Source organism: Littorina saxatilis, linkage group LG10 (assembly GCF_037325665.1).
Source record: "Littorina saxatilis isolate snail1 linkage group LG10, US_GU_Lsax_2.0, whole genome shotgun sequence".
In the NCBI taxonomy this organism is placed as follows: Eukaryota; Metazoa; Mollusca; class Gastropoda; order Littorinimorpha; family Littorinidae; genus Littorina; species Littorina saxatilis.
In genome coordinates, this window is record NC_090254.1 from 8,959,429 (window position 1) to 8,979,313 (window position 19,885).

Consider the following 19,885-nt stretch of genomic DNA (forward strand, 5'->3'; position numbering starts at 1 on the left):
GCGTAAATATGCATTTTCTGTCAATAAAAAAACAACCCAGTGAGTGAGAGAGTATTTAAAACACATAATATCCCATTTTGTATGCCCCTCCTCCCAAACCAGCCCCCTAGAAAAGGTAGTTTTTTTCCTACCCCAATGAGCGCTTCTAGGGTGATAACGCAAGACAACTCCTGTGATCTTGCCGCGAGGTTCCGCCAGTTACCATTGTCTTTTTACCGTATAAAATGCACGACTTACACACGAACTGTTACCAAAGTGACATGCTATTTGGGACCAATGCACGGTTTTTTCCTTTCTCGTGTGATCTTGCCGCGAGGTGGCGCCTGTTACCAGCCGAAAGAAAGAAGGGGCATAACCTCACCAGAACCGACCATTCCATTCATGCACGCACAAATTTGTATTTTTGCAATAGTTGTGACTTGTTTTCTCATGGACGAAATACGTATCTACACAAATAACTTTTCTGTTCTCACAGAGTCGATGCGACTGGAGTTTGTGCCCCAGTTCACAGGCAGTTCCTACATGGAGATCCCTCTGGACGACGCGGCCATCGGCAAAATGTTGACCATTGAGGTCTGGTTTAGACCCCTGCAGCCCAACGGTGAGTTAACTCATTGTCTCCCAGGTACGAATATATCCGTACCCACTCATATGGCTCTATCTGACCAGGTACGGATATCCGCTCAGACTGTTAGCTTCAGTCGCTTCCTGTAACGTCGATCTAACGCCTGCATTCCAGCGTGTTGATATATACAGCTACTACACAGCTACTACAATTCTGAGTGACCTGCTGCAGCACAGCGGGTCTCGGCTTAAAAAAACGTGGTCAACATAGGATGAGGTAAAAAGTGTTAAACTAATTCTGTTGAAGCTGAAACAAAAACTGGAACCAGTTTTTAATAAAACATACGATTTCGCCGTATTTTGTACGCATGATTGCCTAGAATACGAGCAGTACTGTCAGTGGAAAAAAAATACAAAAAAATGTCCAGTTTACTTTTCATTTATTTTCGTTCCTAGAGTTCCTTCCCTTTTTTGTGTTTCCCCTCGATTTTCTTTTCAAACCTTGTTCATTCCGTGTTGCGTCTGCTTTTTGTTGCCTTTTGTGTTTGTTCCTGATGAAGCTTACATAATCGAAAATTCGTACTGTCTTGTGCTGTTCTTGTATCGGTGAGTACAGATATCTTTTGTTTTTTTTAACTCAGTTTACTTTTCTTCACAAGCGCATCCCAAAGCCGATCCAGTATTTTGACACATGATTACACTATTTGTCAGTAAAGTTCCAAAGAAACATCAGTTTGTTTTATATGTACGAGTATTGGTAAACTTAATTAACGGTGCGACGGACGCATGTGAACCATGTTTGAATTTTGGGTGTTCAAATGCTGTGTGGAGTACGCTCATTGTTCCGAAAGTACACCAAGTTTGCTTGAGAATGCTCTAATTAAGTGCAAAACAGGGGTTCCCAGGTCTGAAAACCTTATAGTAGAGTTTTCACACGTATTGTGATACAATTCCATGTATTATACAGTACTGAAAAATACACTCAACTTTTTGGGAAAGTACTCTTGCCTCGGGTTTAGGGTAAACAGGTCTGAGTACAATACAAACTTTACTATTGAGTAGATTGGTACCAACACAAATTCGTCCTCAGACAAACAGGTGGTGGTTTTCGTTTGTTTCGTTTGTTTCTTTGTTGGTTTTTTGCCTGTTTTTTTACATTGTGGAAAAAAAATCACAACATAGAGATTACTGTGGTTATAGTTTTCTGAAACGATGATGTTGTTGTATCCAACAATAAAGAACCAAAACCAAAAAAGACCAAAATTAATTATTGTTTTACATCTTAGGCCTAAAAAAAAAATAAGTGTGGTTACGGTAACCCGACCTACCCTATTTTTAGGGGCCGACCCTATAACTTTTTAATACATTTGTCAAAAAAAAAAAAAAAAAAAAAAAACCGAGTGCAGAAAACGCAATGAAAGCAAAAGCGCCCGAGTCGCACACTTATTTCCCTGTCAAGTAAGTTTAATTTGTACACATTAGAAAAAAAAAGTTAAAAAAAAAAAAAGTGATTGCCTACCTTCCTACCCTATTTTTTTTGGCTATGTTACCGTAACCACACCTATTTTTTTTTTGTGGCCTTAATGGAGAAAAGCTCATGTCACTATTGCGTTTAACAATTGTTACTGTGTCCGCAACACAGGTTTTTTTTGGGGGGGTGAGGGAGGGGGGCCAGCGGCTCTTTTGCCATCAGGTTATAGAACTCCTTAACTTTTGTTGTGTTACTCTGATAGAATGCATGTTTACCTATACTTGTGTTGCAGGTGTGATATTCTGGGCCACACAGTTCCAAGGGGGACTGGGTGATTTCATCTCCCTCAACCTGGTCAGAAAACGTCTGCAGTTCAAGTATTACCTGGGGAGTGGGGTGGCCATGCTCCAGTGAGTTGGCCGGGATTGTTCTTTTGACTAAATGTTTTAACATAGACGAGGAATCGAGGCGAAAGGGTGTGGTGTGTGTCTGTGCGTGTGTGTGTGTAGAGCGATTCAGAGAAAACTATTGGACCGATCTACATGCAACTTCGCATGTAAGTTTGGATTAAAAACAAGCTCAGAAAGTTAAAAAGAATAGAGATACAGAGAAGCGTGCTATCCTGCTCAGCGCAACTACTACCGCGCTTTTCTTGCTTGTCATTTTCACTGCCTTTTCCACGAGCGGGAGACTGACGATGCAATACGGTCTTGGTGAAAAAAATACAGTGCGTTTATTTTTATTTTGAGAGTTTGACAGCTTGACTAAATGTAGTAATTTCACCTTACGTGACTTGTTAGTTCATACTAACAGTTAACCTAGGTGCATAGGCACACACAAAGTAAACACAATTGTAAGTAATTTTACTTTTGCGTCAACATTCTGCTGCATCATCGCATGCAAGTGTTGCATCAATAGAAGTTACTTACAAGCCATAACCCTACTTGGGGCCTAATCAATTTGAATTTTAGAACTGGGAGGGGGAAACATAACTTAAAAAGAACTTGTCGGAAACATGTAAAAGGAAGATGGAGAAAGACGGAACAGAGCAGACAAATTGAGTTATACACGTGTTCACACACATACTTTTTGTTTTGCGAGAGTATAGAACGATGTCTTTATGTTGCAGTGTAAGTCAATGCCCTTTACTCACAGGAGCAGGCACTTGCTGTACCTAGAGGATTAACAAAACCAAAATTATTCTGGATGAAGTGAAATGTGAATACATGTAAAGATGTCATTGCAGCTAAGAATAACATGTGTGATGACCTGTACTAACAGGAGCAAGAGGACGCTGCACCTGGACAAGTGGCACAAGGTCGTGGTCAGTAGGGACGGACGCGACGGTCAGATGAGCATCAACTCTCATCCTGCCATCACTGGACAGTCACCAGTAAGAACTATGCAATTACACACATTCACGATGCACTTTCACACATTCATGCATGCACGTTCGCACGCTCACACACACACACACACACACACACACACACACACACACACACACACTTACAGGCATGCACACACATACACACGCACACACACAAACACTCTACTAATGTTATTCATATGACCCCAGGGCACGCTGACCCAGCTCAACTTGGACCCAGCGCTGTTTGTGGGAGGTTTCAACAACAGGAAAAACATCCCCAAGGATTCTGGCATCGAAACTGGATTTACTGGCGCCATACAGAGGGTGAGTGCATTCTGATCAGTCATCGCTCAACGCCTATCGCCAGTTATCTCTCTGACCGGACGCTACAGTCCTATGCGAATCTATCAAAACACGAATACAGAGTTATCTCCCATATGTTTTTCGCGAGCACTGATCTAAATTTGAGATCAGTGTTCGCGAGACAAAAATGATTGCAGATTGGCCGACTTCGACAGTCTTTCTTTATTTGGTGTTTAACGTCGTTTTCAACCACGAAGGTTATATCGCGATGGGGAAAGGGGAGGGGGGGAGGGGAGATGGGATAGAGCCACTTGTTAATTGTTTCTTGTTCACAAAAGCACTAATCAAAAAATTGCTCCAGGGGCTTGCAACGTAGTACAATATATTACCTTACTGGGAGAATGCAAGTTTCCAGTACAAAGGACTTAACATTTCTTACATACTGCTTGACTAAAATCTTTACAAACATTGACTATATTCTATACAAGAAACACTTATCAAGGGTAAAAGGAGAAACAGAATCCGTTAGTCGCCTCTTACGACTTGCTGGGGAGCATCGGGTAAATTCTTCTCCCTAACCCGCAGGGGGTACTTCGACAGTGATCTCCGTTCTGTTCTTCACAGTTATGATAAAGACATCGTTCTAAGGTCAAAACAAGTCGACATTTTGGGACTGCTGTCGGAAGGAGACCGTAATATATGGTTTCATCACTGTCAACTGGTTACAGAAAAAATCGTCTGCTCCAGTGAGCGCCGAAACCAAACGGTTGATTATCACGTTACACTTTTGCCATATTTAGAGTTGTTTGCACAGTAAATACAGCCGCAAAAAATAGCTCGCTTGAAACTGTCTTACATATCATTCTTTTGTAATTTAAAAATTACAAAACACCATGAAAAATCATTATCGACGATCGCGAATCTGCCAATATCAATAATACATTATAAAAAGCTCTAAATATGAAAGAAATTTTTTTTTTTTAAATTTAAAAAAAATAATAAAAAATCGGTTTCGCATCCTGTCAGGGAGAGAATGAGCCGAACTCTTTTTGACCTGAGTTCAGGATGAGTGTGAGTGCTGTTGTACAGTGGTGTCGGCGATATGAAAGGCCCTTTCCATGAGAGGAGGCATCTGAATAAAGGAGACATTTGGTTGTCCTTTTGTCTCCTGTCTTTACCAAACATACTTGTCTTTAAAGGACACCTGCTATGTAGGGACATTTTTGACTGGTTCTCGCATGTGTTCTTTCCTTGTAGGTACCACAATAGTCAAACTGAACAGAGGTATAATACCTATGTATAGTCTCATACAGTGGGACCTTGCTAGTAACATACAATAGTACCTTTGGTGTGGTAAACCAAAGGGCAGGTGTGTTTGCTAGTGTCTCCGCCTTCCAAATGAAAGGTCCAGGTCAACATGTGCAGACTGCCAAGTGCCTGACCCTTTGTGTGTCACGGTATATAATGTATGCAGATGATCCAATGCGCGCTTTAACAATACCGTGATCCATGTCAGAGGCCAGTTGGTCATGGAAACAAAACCTTATCCGGTGTCCAAAGCGTTCATAGACCTAAACAATCTGGGGAAATTAAGTTGTACACAGTAGGCAATCTTAAAATAGAGGTACATTTGAGAGAGAAAGTCTTGGGGAGCAAGGGCTTTAAACATTGTATCTGATGTTTCGAGGTGGCAAAAACATGTGTCACTGTACTTTGTAACTGATGTTGGAACTTGCACTCAAAGCTCTTCAGCTTATGATGACAATGACTGTAGAAGGCAATTGCCTGTCAGCTGATGAACGGAGTGGTGTGTTAATTACAGGTCATCATTAACGGTCACACGGTGGACAACCTGATGAAAGCCACACTGACCATGGGCAACATCACAGGCTACAACGGTCCCCCGTGCAACATCAACCCCTGTATGAACGGAGGTGTCTGCATCCCCATACTCAACAGCGCCGAGTGCCGCTGTCCCTACAACTACATGGGGCAACACTGTGAAAAAAGTGAGACGTTGTCGTTGTTGTTGTTGTTGGTTTTTTTTCACTGTTACAGTATGATTACATTACAAGTATAATACGATATGATTACATTACGAGTACAATACAATATGGTAACATTACAAGTAAATTTACATAGTGACAAGGGAACGAAAAAAAGGAGAGGGGAAGAGGGAATGCATAACACGGTTCTAGGCTAATTGCCCCCCGGACAATTGCCTCCCGACAACTGCCCCCGGGACAATTGCCCCCCTAGGACAGTTGCCCCCCGTGACAATTGCCCCCTAGGACAATTGGCCCCATTCTTTTCTGAGTGTTTACTGAGTTATCAAGTGTTTAATTGTTGTTTCAAGGAATATAAAGGTAATTCAAGTCTATAATTGAATATCTCTATGATATTTCTACAATGCTTCCTGTTTTCAATGCACACACACACACACAAACATACATACATGCGTACACACACTCACACACATAGACACAACGCTCAAATACTCACACACATGCACGCACGCAGACACACACATAGACACATACACAAACAGACATCTTTCTTTCTTTCTTTATTTGGTGTTTAACGTCGTTTTCAACCGTTCAAGGTTATATCGCGACGGGACAAACAAACAGACATAGACAAACTGAAAGACACAGACACACACACATGCACGCACGCATTTACGCACGCAAACAGACACATACGTAGACACACTTACACAGACTCACTTACGCAAACACGCACACAGACACACGCACGCACACACACAAACACACACATTCAATGAGACACACGCATGCACACACGCTCAATCACACTCACACACACACGCGCACACACACGCGCACACACGCACGCCCACGCACGCACGCACACACCCACACGCACACACACACACACACACACACACACACACTGACACACACACATACACTGATACAGACACACACTGACACACACACACACACACACACACACACTGACACACACACACTGACACACACACACACACACTGACACACACACACACACACACACACACACACACAGAATAGTGATTGACTTTGTACAAACTTGCACGAAGAGTGCTCAGAAAAAATTCGAGGAGGGGGAGGGGGGGGGCAATTGTCCAAGGGGGGCAACTGTCCGGGGGGCAATTAGCCTGCTATTACACAACACGATGTCCCGATATATATAGTGTACAGATGAAAAACTAGCATACCTTCACGATCAGAGAGAAGGGATGAGGAGATAGGTAAAGGGGGGGAGGGGGGAGGTGGGATACGGTGGCCATGTAAGAGTAAGAAGTTTTGACAAAATATGAGAGGAGTGGTTAGTGAGGGAAAAAAGCAAGACAAAACTAACCGCCTCATATAGCCATGGTTCTGATCCGTTGGCGAGAAAAATAGTGTTAGTCCCTCGAGAGAGAACGAACGAACGAATGAACGAATGGTTTATTTGCTTAGGCCGGGCCGTTGGCCCATTGCAAAGGGAACAGCGGGGCGAGGAAATGGAGGAGGGGGTGGGGGTCACGAACGAAAACGAAAAACCGAGAGAGAGAGAGAAAGTGTGAGAGAGATTGATTGGTATTTTAGGCATGTAGAGAAGAATGTATGTATGTATCAGAAAACATGTTTTCAGTCCTCATTTTCTAGCGTTTTACGTTGATGTTTTTATTTCACTTTTTTATCGCATGAAATGACAATCAAATTTTAATTTCTTTATTCAGGGGCAGAGCATGTGGACAAAGACCAGCCCGTGAGATTTGAGGGCAACACTTACTTGGACTATCCCAGCGAAGTAAAGAGAAAGTAAGCATCTTTTTCTTGTTTCCCCTGGGCATGCCCATAATCCTAGCTGATCCCATATTTAACTGACCTTCTTCTCTTGAAACCTTTTGAATATTCAGTTGTATGCAAAACTTTTGAATACTGTATTACAAATTTCCGTTACACTCTCTTAGTGTTACTTTCTCTAATATTGTGTATTCCCTTTGACTTTCAGGAGTATACTGATATATATTCAATAAAAATTTGAACCTGAAGTTAATAATCTCTCTTTTCTGAATATCTTTCCAGTGTTTATACCCATGTATCAGTCTTTATGCCGGGACAGAGCTCACAGAATGTCAAGGTTTACAGTACTATGGTATATACCGTACTTTCGGGACTATAAGGCGCAACTTTTTTTCCTTAACTTTTACACACACCGCTATTCAAAGAAACAGAACACTCCCTCTAGTGATATGCATGGTTCTGCTTTTATGATCTGGACAAAGTTTCCTCAGACATGAAAGGCGGCCAGTCTCATAGCAGAATCATGGTCATTTTCTGTCAACTAGGGCAGGCAGCAGTGATCAGCTGAAAATGTGGTCATTGACCTGAGGTTACAAGGCCAAGCTCTCAGAATGCAGACTCTTTATCTATCCGCACATCACGGAGAAACCGTATTTCTACTCTGTACACAGTTCCTTTTACTTCGTTGCCACCAATACACCGGAAGCCACCGGCCCCCGTAGCGCAGTGGTTAGCGCATCGGGCTGCGGGCCGGGAGGTGCTGGGTTCGAATCCCATCAGGGTCATGTGGGTTTTTCGGGCTATGGTAGGAACCCAGAGTGGAAGTGCTATGGTTCCTATGGGAAGGCTGGGATCACACAGCCGAGTGTCATTCACTTAACGAATGCGACTTTGAGGGTGCTCAGGTTCTGTATACCTGACCAACACCGCAGGTGCGGCAGTTCTCGGGCCTGGTTGATGCCAGGATATAATATGACAGTAAGCGTAGAGTGCTGCCCTGTCACGTAGTCTCAAACCAAATTGGAAATCCAAAGCATCATCATTATAATCATCCTCATCTCATTAATCATCCAAAATATAAATTGTCCTTGCTCTTGTGGCCCTTCATGCCCGGAGCTCTCATGGTGACCTTGGTCTCAGTGCTCCTGTTCGATCCTTCCCTGAATAGTAGTTCTGCTGTCAGTCTTCAACCTGTGACGTTCTGGGGGGTCGACGGAAGGACGTGGTGGCGGTCTGCTCTCTGGAGAGGACGCTCACTCAGTCTGGCTCCGCGACTTAAAAGTCAATGTCGTTAGTAGGGGGCACAGTAGGTAGTGGGCTGCGTCTGTTAGCTCGGGACAGACTCTTACTACTGAACACCGTCGAAGTGACTCAGCAGAAGTGCAGTGTCATCTTCCGAGGGTAGCCTACCACAGCGGCCCGACATCCCCCCCTGGGGCGTCTGTAAAATTGACAAGTCTGGCAGCGGTGGTTGGAGCAGTGAGTGCAGGGACGGGACAAGGAACAGGTGTAAAGACGAAAAAAAATACACCGGAAGCCTATGGTGTGTATTTGTCTCATTTTAACCTCAAAAGTGGGGGTTGCGGCTTTGACAACGAATCGCCTTATAGTCCGAAAATACCGTATTATAAAGCAAAGCATAATGCAAGTTGTTAGAATAGTTATGACAGGCACTTTCAGTTCTGTCAATGTATACACATTTCTCTAAATATATACAGAGATGAGAATGACCTGATTGCATGCATATATCTTTCAACATTTGAAGCTCTCCATGTTTTTTCATATTATTAGAAATACCATAACCAGGGGGAAGTAAGTATTCGAGCTTGCAGCAGAGGTTCATGCCTTCGTACATTATGATAATATCATGGAAAGACAGTTGTAGATATGATCAGGTGGTGGCATTTAAGACGCCTCTTGTGTATTGGCTTGCAGACAATCTTGAATGCAGGTGCTGTTTTGGGCTAAAATAACTTGCGGACATATAGTTGGCTAGATTGTGCATAATGGAATGCTTCGGAAAAGGTTAGCGTTAGATATAGTATTATGCTCTTGCATGGAACAAAAACTATTTCTTGAGAAATAAATAACGTTATACCCCTCCCTCCCGCCCCCAAATGTTCACCATTACATTAATCGCAGTACATGTAATAAAGTCCTTTGGTTGGATAGAATTGTAACACCTTTTTTCAAGAACCTTTATTTATTCAAGTGTTGGGTCTCTGGAAAAAAATGAGGGTAAATTGTCTAATAGACGTACAGATTTTTTCCTTCTGGGAAAACAGTGTTGGGAATTTTAAATAGTGTCCCTTTGTATATATTTCCCTTGACAGCAGGTCATTTAGTTAATTTGATGAAGGCAAGGGACCCTTGGAAAGGGGGGCAGTGTAAGCTAAGCCTTCCGATAATATCTTCAACATCTGCGCTTTAAATGCAGCGCTTTTTTGGTGCTCTTTTTAAACCGATTGCAGCAGTACAGCTACTCTTCTTCTTCTTCTGCGTTCGTAGGCTGAAACTCCCACGTACACTCGTGTTTTTTGCACGAGTGGAATTTTACGTGTATGACCGTTTTTACCCCGCCATTAAGGCAGCCATACGCCGCTTTCAGAGGAAGCATGCTGGGTATTTTCGTGTTTCTATAACCCACCGAACTCTGACATGGATTACAGGATCTTTTCCGTGCGCACTTGGTCTTGTGCTTGCGTGTACACACGAAGGGGGTTAAGTCACTAGCAGGACTGCACATAAGTTGACCTGGGAGATCGGAAAAATCTCCACCCTTAACCCAAAGTACAGCTACTAAAATGCATTGTTTCTTGTTGCATTTGTTTCAAGATTTTTTTCTCAATCATTTATTACCATTGAGTGAAATTTGTCACATTGATTGTTCGGTCTGTTAAAAGTTGCATGCTCATAATTCAACTTCATTCATACGATGATGCAACATGCCTTTTTGCAATAGAAATGTTGTTGGTGCATTTTGTCGCTGTAATCATGCCAAGTTGTTCCAGATTACTGCTAGCACTAGTACTGTTCTATAACAGAAAATGAATTTTGCTTAGTTTTACCAGGCTAATTAACTTGCTGATTCTAAAAAGACATAAGGTCATAACATTCATCAGTTCAATCTCGCTTTCTCTAACCCTTTTGCTAGTGTTTGTAACAAACAAACAAAAATGAGGACATACCATTTTAGTAGTATTATCTTCTTGCTTTTTTCTAACCCATTTGTTTGGCTTGTAGCTTGATGAAGGAACTGGGTCCCAGTGCAGAGTATGTATAAAAAACAAAACCACAGTGACACTGAAATTGCACGTTTGGTGTCTTGGTGTTTGTTGCATCGCTCAACCATGTCACAGTCTGTGCTTCACAAAGTCTAAAGATATAGATATTGTCTGTGTACTATACTTACCAATGCTCTGTTGTGTTTTTACCTTTCAGAGAAGATGTTAATGTGTAAATGTCAAAAGTGTTCTATGTTAGAGTTTGAATGTTAAATGGAAAGTGTTCTATATTAGAGTTTGTATGTTGAATGTAAAGTGTTCGTTTCTCTGTGTTTAATGAAGAGAGAATGTTTATGTTCTTCATTCTTTTTCTGTTGTTAATTCTTTCTGTGATGTTCAGACTTGTGGCTGTCTATATATGACACGGGAAATCTCTAAGCACCTTCTGTTGTGAAAATTCAATGTGTTGTCACAGACATTCAAAGCTCATTTACATGCAAAGAACGCACACACGAACACAGACACATAAATGTCTCCTATTTTCTGATATTGTTCACAACGTTTACCTTTTAAATTTGTTCATTGTTCTGATGTTTAAACTTAAATGATGAATGCAAACAGCCCTTCCCTCGCTCGCTCGCTCCCTCCTTTTCGATCTTTTTCCATTGATTATTGCTCACTAACAAACCGTGCTTTCAGTTGGATTTGTGTTGTCTGAATGAATGTTTGATATTGCAGTCAAAGATGTGACAGTAATAAAAAAAAAAGATTTTTTTAAAATGTTTGAATGTTGTTCTTTTTGTTATTGTTTATTGTTTTGTGTTGTCCATGGAATTTACTGATTTTGAAACACAGTACCACGCCTGATGACTATTCGTCTCTGACTTAGAACTTGGAGTAGTTCAGAAGTTAAAGTCTTGAGTGAGCCTTTTTATTTATTCAAACATAAAAAGGACTTGCTATGTTTTTTAAACATAGAGAAATTGACTGAACTGGTCTACATGAGAAAATATGCATGAGTTCATTGAATATTCTAGCATATTGTGATGTATGTTTTGCTTAATTTAGTATGGCTGTTAAATGTTGCTGGTTGTCTGAGGACGGAGTGAAAGGGGCTTACATATTAGTGTTCAAAATGTGTATCACTGTTTGTTGTGTCATGATCCGCATGTTGAGAATGCTTTTTCCTGTGTGAAAAGAGGTTACAGTAGCATTACTGCTTACTACACCAAATAATAATAAGAAGAAATAAGAAAAATTAGTCTTAAAACAAAGGCAATTTTACAACATTATGAACAGAAAGCATGAGAAAGCAGAGTCTTAAAAGGAGGATGTTTCAATTAAACGGCACAGTCCTTCCCTTGGGACCGGCACGGTTGGCCTAGTGGTAAGGCGTCCGCCCCGTGAGCGGGAGGTCGTGGGTTCGAACCCCGGCCGGGTCATACCAAAGACTTTAAAATTGGCAATCTAGTGGCTGCTCCGCCTGGCGTCTGGCATTATGGGGTTAGTGCTCGGACTGGTTGGTCCGGTGTCAGAATAATGTGACTGGGTGAGACATGAAGCCTGTGCTGCGACTTCTGTCTTGTGTGTGGCGCACGTTATATGTCAAAGCAGCACCGCCCTGATATGGCCCTTCGTGGTCGGCTGGGCGTTAAGCAAATAAAACAAACAACAACAAAAAACTTCCCTTGGGTCGCCATAGCAGATCTTGCCCCTTGACTTGAACACATCTTTTAAAAAAATCAACATTCTGGCAGTTCTTCTGACTGAAAATTGCTTGATGAATTAGTTCTTCTGACTGAGAATTTCTTGATGAATTAAGTGCATGAAAAGCCACAATAGAGTCCTTTCAGAAATTATTTTATATAAAACATCTCTGTACAGAGAGCACTCCGGCTGTGGATTTTAAGTATGAGTGCAAGTGGAGGAATGGTCTTATCTCATGTAACAGATCTGAGATGGTACGTGAGCCAAACAGTTCTGTTGGGAAGGAATGTGCCTTTGAGGTCAGGGGGCAGGATTAACAGAGGGCTCTACTGTATTGCCAGTATGGTATCAGCTGTCAAGATTTTTTGTTTTAAGGGAGAGGATTTTCAATTAGAATATCAGAATAAAATGACATGAAATGTTAGTTTATGGAACGTTTATTTTTTGACAAAATAAGACATTCACAAGTACATTGACCCAATGGTCTTTAGAGTAGACAGACAGATAATTATGAGACAAAGGAGAAACACAGAACACTTGGCTGAGTGTGCGTTCCATGTCTGTCAAGATTTCTTTCTTTCTTTCTTTATTTGGTGTTTAACGTCGTTTTCAACCACGAAGGTTATATCGCGACGGGGAAAGGGGGGAGATGGGATAGAGACACTTGTCAATTGTTTCTTGTTCACAAAAGCACTAATCAAAAATTTGCTCCAGGGGCTTGCAACGTAGTACAATGTATGACCTTACTGGGAGAATGCAAGTTTCCAGTACAAAGGACTTAACATTTCTTACATACTGCTTGACTAAAATCTTCACAAAAATTGACTATATTCTATACAAGAAACACTTAACAAGGGTAAAAAGAGAAACAGAATCCGTTAGTCGCCTCTTACGACATGCTGGGGAGCATCGGGTAAATTCTTCCCCCTAACCCGCGGGGGGAGCAAATGAATGAGGAAAAGGGACTGACCATCATGTGACTCGACATACACACCATGCATCCACACATGTTCTTTCTTGAGTGTGCAAAGTCCGAGAGTAAACTGTGTCCACTCATTTAATAATGATATAATTAAATCAAAAATATCACTCTGCACAGTATTTTCAGTCTGATGTTTGCACTTCACAACGCAATCAACATTTGGGCACTTTCTCTCGATTACAAATAATTGCTGTTGCAGTCACAGTATTCTATCAAAGATATGATGAATTGGCTTTGGGTTTCAATTAATCAAAATGTCCATAAAAAAAATATTTAAAACGTCATATTCAGTCAAGTTATATTTACTTCGATGCTCTGTGTATGTTTTCAGTTACAAACGAATCATTTAATTTTAGGGGGGGGGGGGGGGGGGGGGGGGCATTTGTTTACCCATGTTTAACTATGATAAATGAGGAGGGTGGTATTTTCTTCAAAACCAAATATTACTGTTCTTCGATCTTTGCCCTTTCAATCTATGCAATACGAATTGTCAGCATTTGGTATTGACATTATTCACCTTTCTAAGATTCATTTGGATTTCAGCAACTTAGGGTCATTTTTTGTTTCTTAATTTTTATCTTGCTGTTGAACGTTTGGAAATTCTGTGTTAGAAAATGTTCTGTGACGTCATGCCATGATGTTTATCCAAAAGATAATTATTGATTGATCTCTTATAAAGAAGGTACACTTTTAACACAAGCATGTCAGTTAACAGTAGACAGGTGTATCGAAAACAAACTCAAATTTGAGGATTTTTTTCTTGTCTACCAGACAGCTCTGCTAGCTTTTTGCTATTGTGTGTGGGGTGTTTTTCGTTTTTTTTTTTTTTTTTTTTTTCACACAGTGTTGCAAGAGTAAGGCTAAGGTTGATCGAGGAAGTGAATATGAATTGCTTGGACGTTTATTAAAAGCAACTCTTTGTATATTTACTGCATTTAATTTTTTAAAAATGTTAGACGCACAGAGATTGATGATTCACATGTACATGTAGTAACGTTTGAATGGCAAAAACAACAGTCAGTAGGATAGTTTTCTTGTGAAATAGCTTCTTCGGTTCACTTTCTTATATTTCCTATTGTAGTGTTTTTATAACTAATATGACAGTGAGATAATTAAGGTCAGAACTTGAACTAGCATCTACGAGTTGTACATATGATTTAATGAATAAATTATTGTGTTCTCTTTTATGTTCTGCGATTGAAATCTCAAGAACTATTTTGATTCATTATAGCTATTTTCAATGCACTTATCTGTGCAAAAAAACACCTAGTCTTCTTTTTCTCATTCTGATTATTATTATAATTATTATTATTTGGTTCAGCCCATTGAAAATGTCAGTACACTTTATATGTTGAAGACTTCTTTGACATTTTCCACATGTATAGCATTTTGCTTTTGTATTTAGAGCTTCATAACTGATTGCAAGTTATCTTAGAATGAATTTTACTTTTGTGATTCTATAAAAACAAAACTCTTGGTGTTTTCTTTTTATGTGTGAACCACTAAATGATATTGATACACTTTTGTGAACAAGCCACTTTTAAAAGTCTCCTAATCTTTTCAGAGTACCAGCGCAACGCACAAACGAAATTAAGGTCAACTTTAAAACAACAGAACCCAACGGAATGATTCTTTTCCAAAACAAAGGAGACTCTGTCAGGGGAGACTACCTTGCTGTGGCTGTGGTGCGAGGGCGGGTAGAATTCAGCTACAACCTTGGCCAAAATAATGAGGACGACCTGCATGTCATAAGATCAAAGGTGGAGGTCACCGATGGACAGTGGCACACTGTTACAGCCACCAGGTATGTTTGTGGTCATCATGTTGTAGAGTAGAGATGTTTTGTGGGATTATTTTTTATCTTTCTTTCTTTCTTTATTTGGTGTTTAACATCGTTTTCAACCACGAAGGTTATATCGCGACGGGGAAAGGGGGGAGATGGGATAGAGCCACTTGTCAATTGTTTCTTGTTCACAAAAGCACTAATCAAAAATTTGCTCCAGGGGCTTGCAACGTAGTACAATGTATTACCTTACTGGGAGAATGCAAGTTTCCAGTACAAAGGACTTAACATTTCTTACATACTGCTTGATTAAAATCTTTACAAAAATTGACTATATTCTATACAAGAAACACTTAACAAGGGTAAAAGGAGAAACAGAATCCGTTAGTCGCCTCTTACGACATGCTGGGGAGCATCGGGTAAATTCTTCCCCCTAACCCGCGGGGGGTATTATTTTTTATAGATTTCTGAAACTATATTAGCCACATAAGAGTTTTATCGCATCTTTTTTTATATTGTCCCATATAGGTCCTGAACGATTTTTTTTTATATATTCTGGAAGAAGTAGCCAAGGCATTCTTGGTATCTTGTGAATGTCAATGTCCAATATGCTGTTTGTTATTTTATTATGTTTATTAAGTGCACTCTGACACTGCTTGTTGGCGATGACAATTAAGCACTATATCAGAACGTTTTATCATCATAATCAGAATTATGTGAACGCTCACATTACTTGTAATAGAACGGAAATACAAAAATGGATCTTTTATATTTGTATGGAAAAGTTGCACTTGCATAAATGTCTGGTCAAAAACGGTTTGATGTTCTTTTAAGTGTTTCACATGTCTAGAACTCTAGCTGACAAACGCTGTTCGCATCACAAATATTTTTTTTTTCTGGAATAACTAGCATTTGTCAAGGAAAGAATGGAGAGCAGTGAAAGAAAAAAATGTAAGAGTCAACAGCATTCCAGTGAAAATATTTTCCGGTTAGGTTTTTCAAAGAATTGTTGTGTGTTTTCTTTTGTTTTAATTGCTTTTTGTTTCAAGCATTCTGGTTCAAGAATCTCTTGTTTTTCATTAGATTCAGGAACTTAGTCACGCATGTGTATTCATGTAACCCTAGGGGTTTTTTGAAATAAATATTGACTTGACTTGACTTGATTAGATTCAGGAACTTAGTCACGCCTTATATAAACAAAAAGACAACGTACTGTACTCACGTGTTTAACAATTACGATACGAATAACACAGTATCGTCATTGTTAAAACACGTGAGTACAGTATTGTTTGTATCGTCATTGTTTTGGTCTTTTTGTTTGTCGCTCTCAGTCACCATTGTTCTGCTTTCCTCACACCTAATCTAGTTTTCACAACAATTGACCAAGACAAGATACAGTAGAGTCCTACAGGCATATATTGTTTGCCTCTTAAGGACATGTATGGAGTCATATGATACTGGAGTAAAACAAAAAAAGTAAAATATTTAAAAATTGACCTGCATTTTGTACTGCACTCCCTACAGAAATCTGCAAGAGGGCACACTACAAGTGGGAAGCGAGATCCCCGTCAAGTCCTCGTCAGGGGCAGGGTCCAGTCAGCTGGACACGGACGGAGAACTGTGGGTCGGAGGCCGCTCCAGCCTTCCTTGGGGACTGCCCCAGGAGTACTACCAGGGATTCATCGGCTGCATTCGCCGCATCACCGTCAACGGTGAACAGCTTCACCTGGTGGATCACCGCAACGGACACAGCAGCACTATTGCCTTCTGCTCCTAGTGAATAATGCACCATGTTCTTTTTTCTCTTTTTCTTTTTTTGATTTCTTTTCCCAGGGAGAAGAGGAGACAAGCGAGAGAAAAAAGGCCAAGGAGAAAGCTACTGGGTTTGTTTTTCGTTTTCAAACTTTTGTAACTCAACCACTGTTTTTGTAAACAGATTGACTATAAATTGTTCTTGTTTTTTTTAGATATAATTTGGTTTTATTGTGACATCCTTTAAATCCTTTTGTGTGTGAAATTAATCTCTGCAAATGAAAAGAGGAACAGCGACTGATTTCATCATTTGTATGCATATTAGTGAACAAGAAAAAAAACTACTCTAATCCAAATACGGGGCCCTGCCATTTAGAACAACCAAGGCAACAAAACATGGCTTACGGAGACTGAAGAACAAACTTGTGAAAAAAGTTGCAAAATTAAAGTGTTCATTTTTTGTTGGTTTCCATGGTTTCTTACTTTTGAGTTATATTTCAAATAATGGACATACATACATGTATATGTACATCTTGTTTAAGGTTGATTATTTTACATCAGTCCCACTAGAATGTACACTAATTGTACATTCTGTTGAAATGGTGAAATGCATTCCAATGAAATTGTGAACAGATACATTCCCAAGTAGTTTTTCAATTTACGCTGCTTTTTTTTCTTTTAACATTTGAACCAAAGGTGTTTTTTTTTCAACATTCCATGAATGCACTGTGTGTTAAAAATTGTATCAATCTATGACTGATACGGTTTGGTTTGATTTGTATTACCTGTTCTTTACCCAGTTATGGGTACGATCTGAGTACATTAACCATCAGACATTCGTTTTAGCTTATTCCCGGTTAGAGGACCAAGTTTATCATTTGTTTTACCATCTGTCAAAGAGACATCACCATCATCATTGTAACGAGTTCCAATGCCATCTTCGACCAAGATGATTTAATTGCAATAATTGTTTTGTTTGCAGAAATTCTTATTATAATATTAGAAATAGCTTCTGTTTGTACGTTAGTAATACCTGGACTAGCTTTACAGCGAATGTGTGATGTAGGAATTGGGTTTCAAGAAAACAGTGGAAACTGTATGTAGTGTTTGAAGTCATCTTCTGACAGTAAACCCTGTAAGACTGAATTTTGTTACCATATTATTCACACATGCAAGGTGCTCGCAACTTTGTCTGTGTATATATTAGGTAACAAAACAATAACCTTAAATTTCCTCTCGATTTCTTTTAGCAACAGTGCTTTACAGAGAAAGAACTGTGACTTTTTTAAATGTAGAAAAAGTAACAATGCAAAAGATTTGTTTTCAGCTGGTTGTTATAGCATCATTATACCACCTGCATTTTTGTCAATGCCACCTCATGTATTTTCAGACATTTACGTTCATGTTATCACATCTCTGTAGTAATAATTAGTAGTATTGGAATTTTCAGCATAGTTTTCAGGGGTTTGTTGTTGTTTTTCCAAGGATATGCAGCCTTGATGGCCTGTTATTGTGTGTGTACAAACTACAAGGTCTGGGTGGCCGAGTGGTAAACGCACTTGCCTCGGAAGCGAGAGGTTGCGAGTTCGACCCTAGGTCAGGGCGTTAGCAATTTTCTCCCCCCGTTCCTAACCTAGGTGGTGGGTTCAAGTGCTAGTCTTTCGGATGAGACGAAAAACCGAGGTCCCTTCGTGTACACTACATTGGGGTGTGCACGTTAAAGATCCCACGATTGACAAAAGGGTCTTTCCTGGCAAAATTGTATAGGCATACCTAAAAATGTCCACCAAATACCCGTGTGACTTGGAATAAAGGCCGTGAAAGGTGAATGCTCGCCCTAATAGGCTTGAGGTTTGCTGGCCGATGTGAATGCGTGATATATTGTGTAAAAAATTCTATCTCACACGGCAGAAATTAATATGTAAAGCGCTTAGAGAACGTCAAGCGCTATATAAATCTCCCCATACAATACAATTTCCTTCTGTGAATTTTAATTAGCATGAATATTCGATGCACACTGTCATAGAATTTGTTTCAGTAAAATCCTCTTTGCTTTTTTCTTTGAATCAAACTGAAATCAAAATTGAACAATAATTATGAAGAATGTTGTTTTAAACTAATGTTTGCTGCAAAATGCATAGTTATCAGATGACACTACGATTTTACTGCAAACTTGTGGTCGGTGTCTGCAGTGTTGATGTTAACGATGTTGTCGAGTGTCCCCCTCTTCTGTACCATTGGAGGCCCAGTGCCTTTGAATTTGAAAGCAAACATGGCTGTCCAGTTTGTGTATACATGAGAATAAATTAATTCATTTCTCCTTGTGCACACAGTTCTTGTGTGTATGTGTGTAATCATGTACTTTCATGTCTATGTCCGGAAATACGAGAATGAAATAATTCTTTTTGTGCGCACTAAGGAACAAGAATTGACGAAAATTGCACTCATATCCAAGAAAACCGAAAAAAGTAAGCAGAATGGCCTTAGTTTGTTTTTGTGTTTTTTTTCCTGATTTTATGAAGCTTGTTAACATTTGTAATTACTTGAGAAAAAACAGCAAACTTCACGTTTATCAATCTGAAAACTGCGTCATAATGGTTAGATTATCTTTTTCCTATTTCACAAATTCGTCAGCTTGAACTCTGATATGACTAAGTGCCAAAAGGTGCTCACAAAACAGAAGACGACTTTGTTTTACAATAAAAAAAATTATAAAAACGTGTGTCTGCTGAAAATTGGTGTGTGTGTGGATGAATGTGCGAAGAGATAGTGGACATAATTTCGTGTGTCTGACTTGAACGGTTTTGAAGTTATCTTTGTTTAAAGTCAAAAATAACGCCAAAACCGGCCATCTGAAAACGGACATCGTGATACCTCGTGTTTTGAATATGCCACAGAAAAATAACAAGAAGCACAAATGAATTGCATTTAGT

General features: G+C 39.9%; 1 protein-coding gene across 5 annotated transcripts in view; it reads left to right on the forward strand.

Annotated features, from left to right (window-relative positions):
* LOC138978090 (agrin-like) overlaps nt 1-19,595 on the forward strand; it is a 391,935-nt gene extending 372,340 nt beyond the window's left edge. For 3 of the 5 annotated variants that reach the window (XM_070350724.1, XM_070350721.1, XM_070350726.1), the window contains 9 exons: nt 476-601; nt 2,328-2,445; nt 3,317-3,428; nt 3,615-3,731; nt 5,533-5,719; nt 7,438-7,519; nt 10,748-10,777; nt 14,982-15,221; nt 16,725-19,595. In XM_070350724.1, coding sequence (XP_070206825.1) covers nt 476-601; nt 2,328-2,445; nt 3,317-3,428; nt 3,615-3,731; nt 5,533-5,719; nt 7,438-7,519; nt 10,748-10,777; nt 14,982-15,221; nt 16,725-16,977 — 1,265 coding nt within the window. In that variant the 3' untranslated portion in view covers nt 16,978-19,595. Of the gene's footprint in view, nt 1-475; nt 602-2,327; nt 2,446-3,316; nt 3,429-3,614; nt 3,732-5,532; nt 5,720-7,437; nt 7,520-9,295; nt 9,317-10,747; nt 10,778-14,981; nt 15,222-16,724 lie in introns of all 5 variants that reach the window. The other 2 variants (XM_070350722.1, XM_070350723.1) reach the window with 2 other exon arrangements.
* Nucleotides 19,596-19,885: the final 290 nt, after the last annotated feature.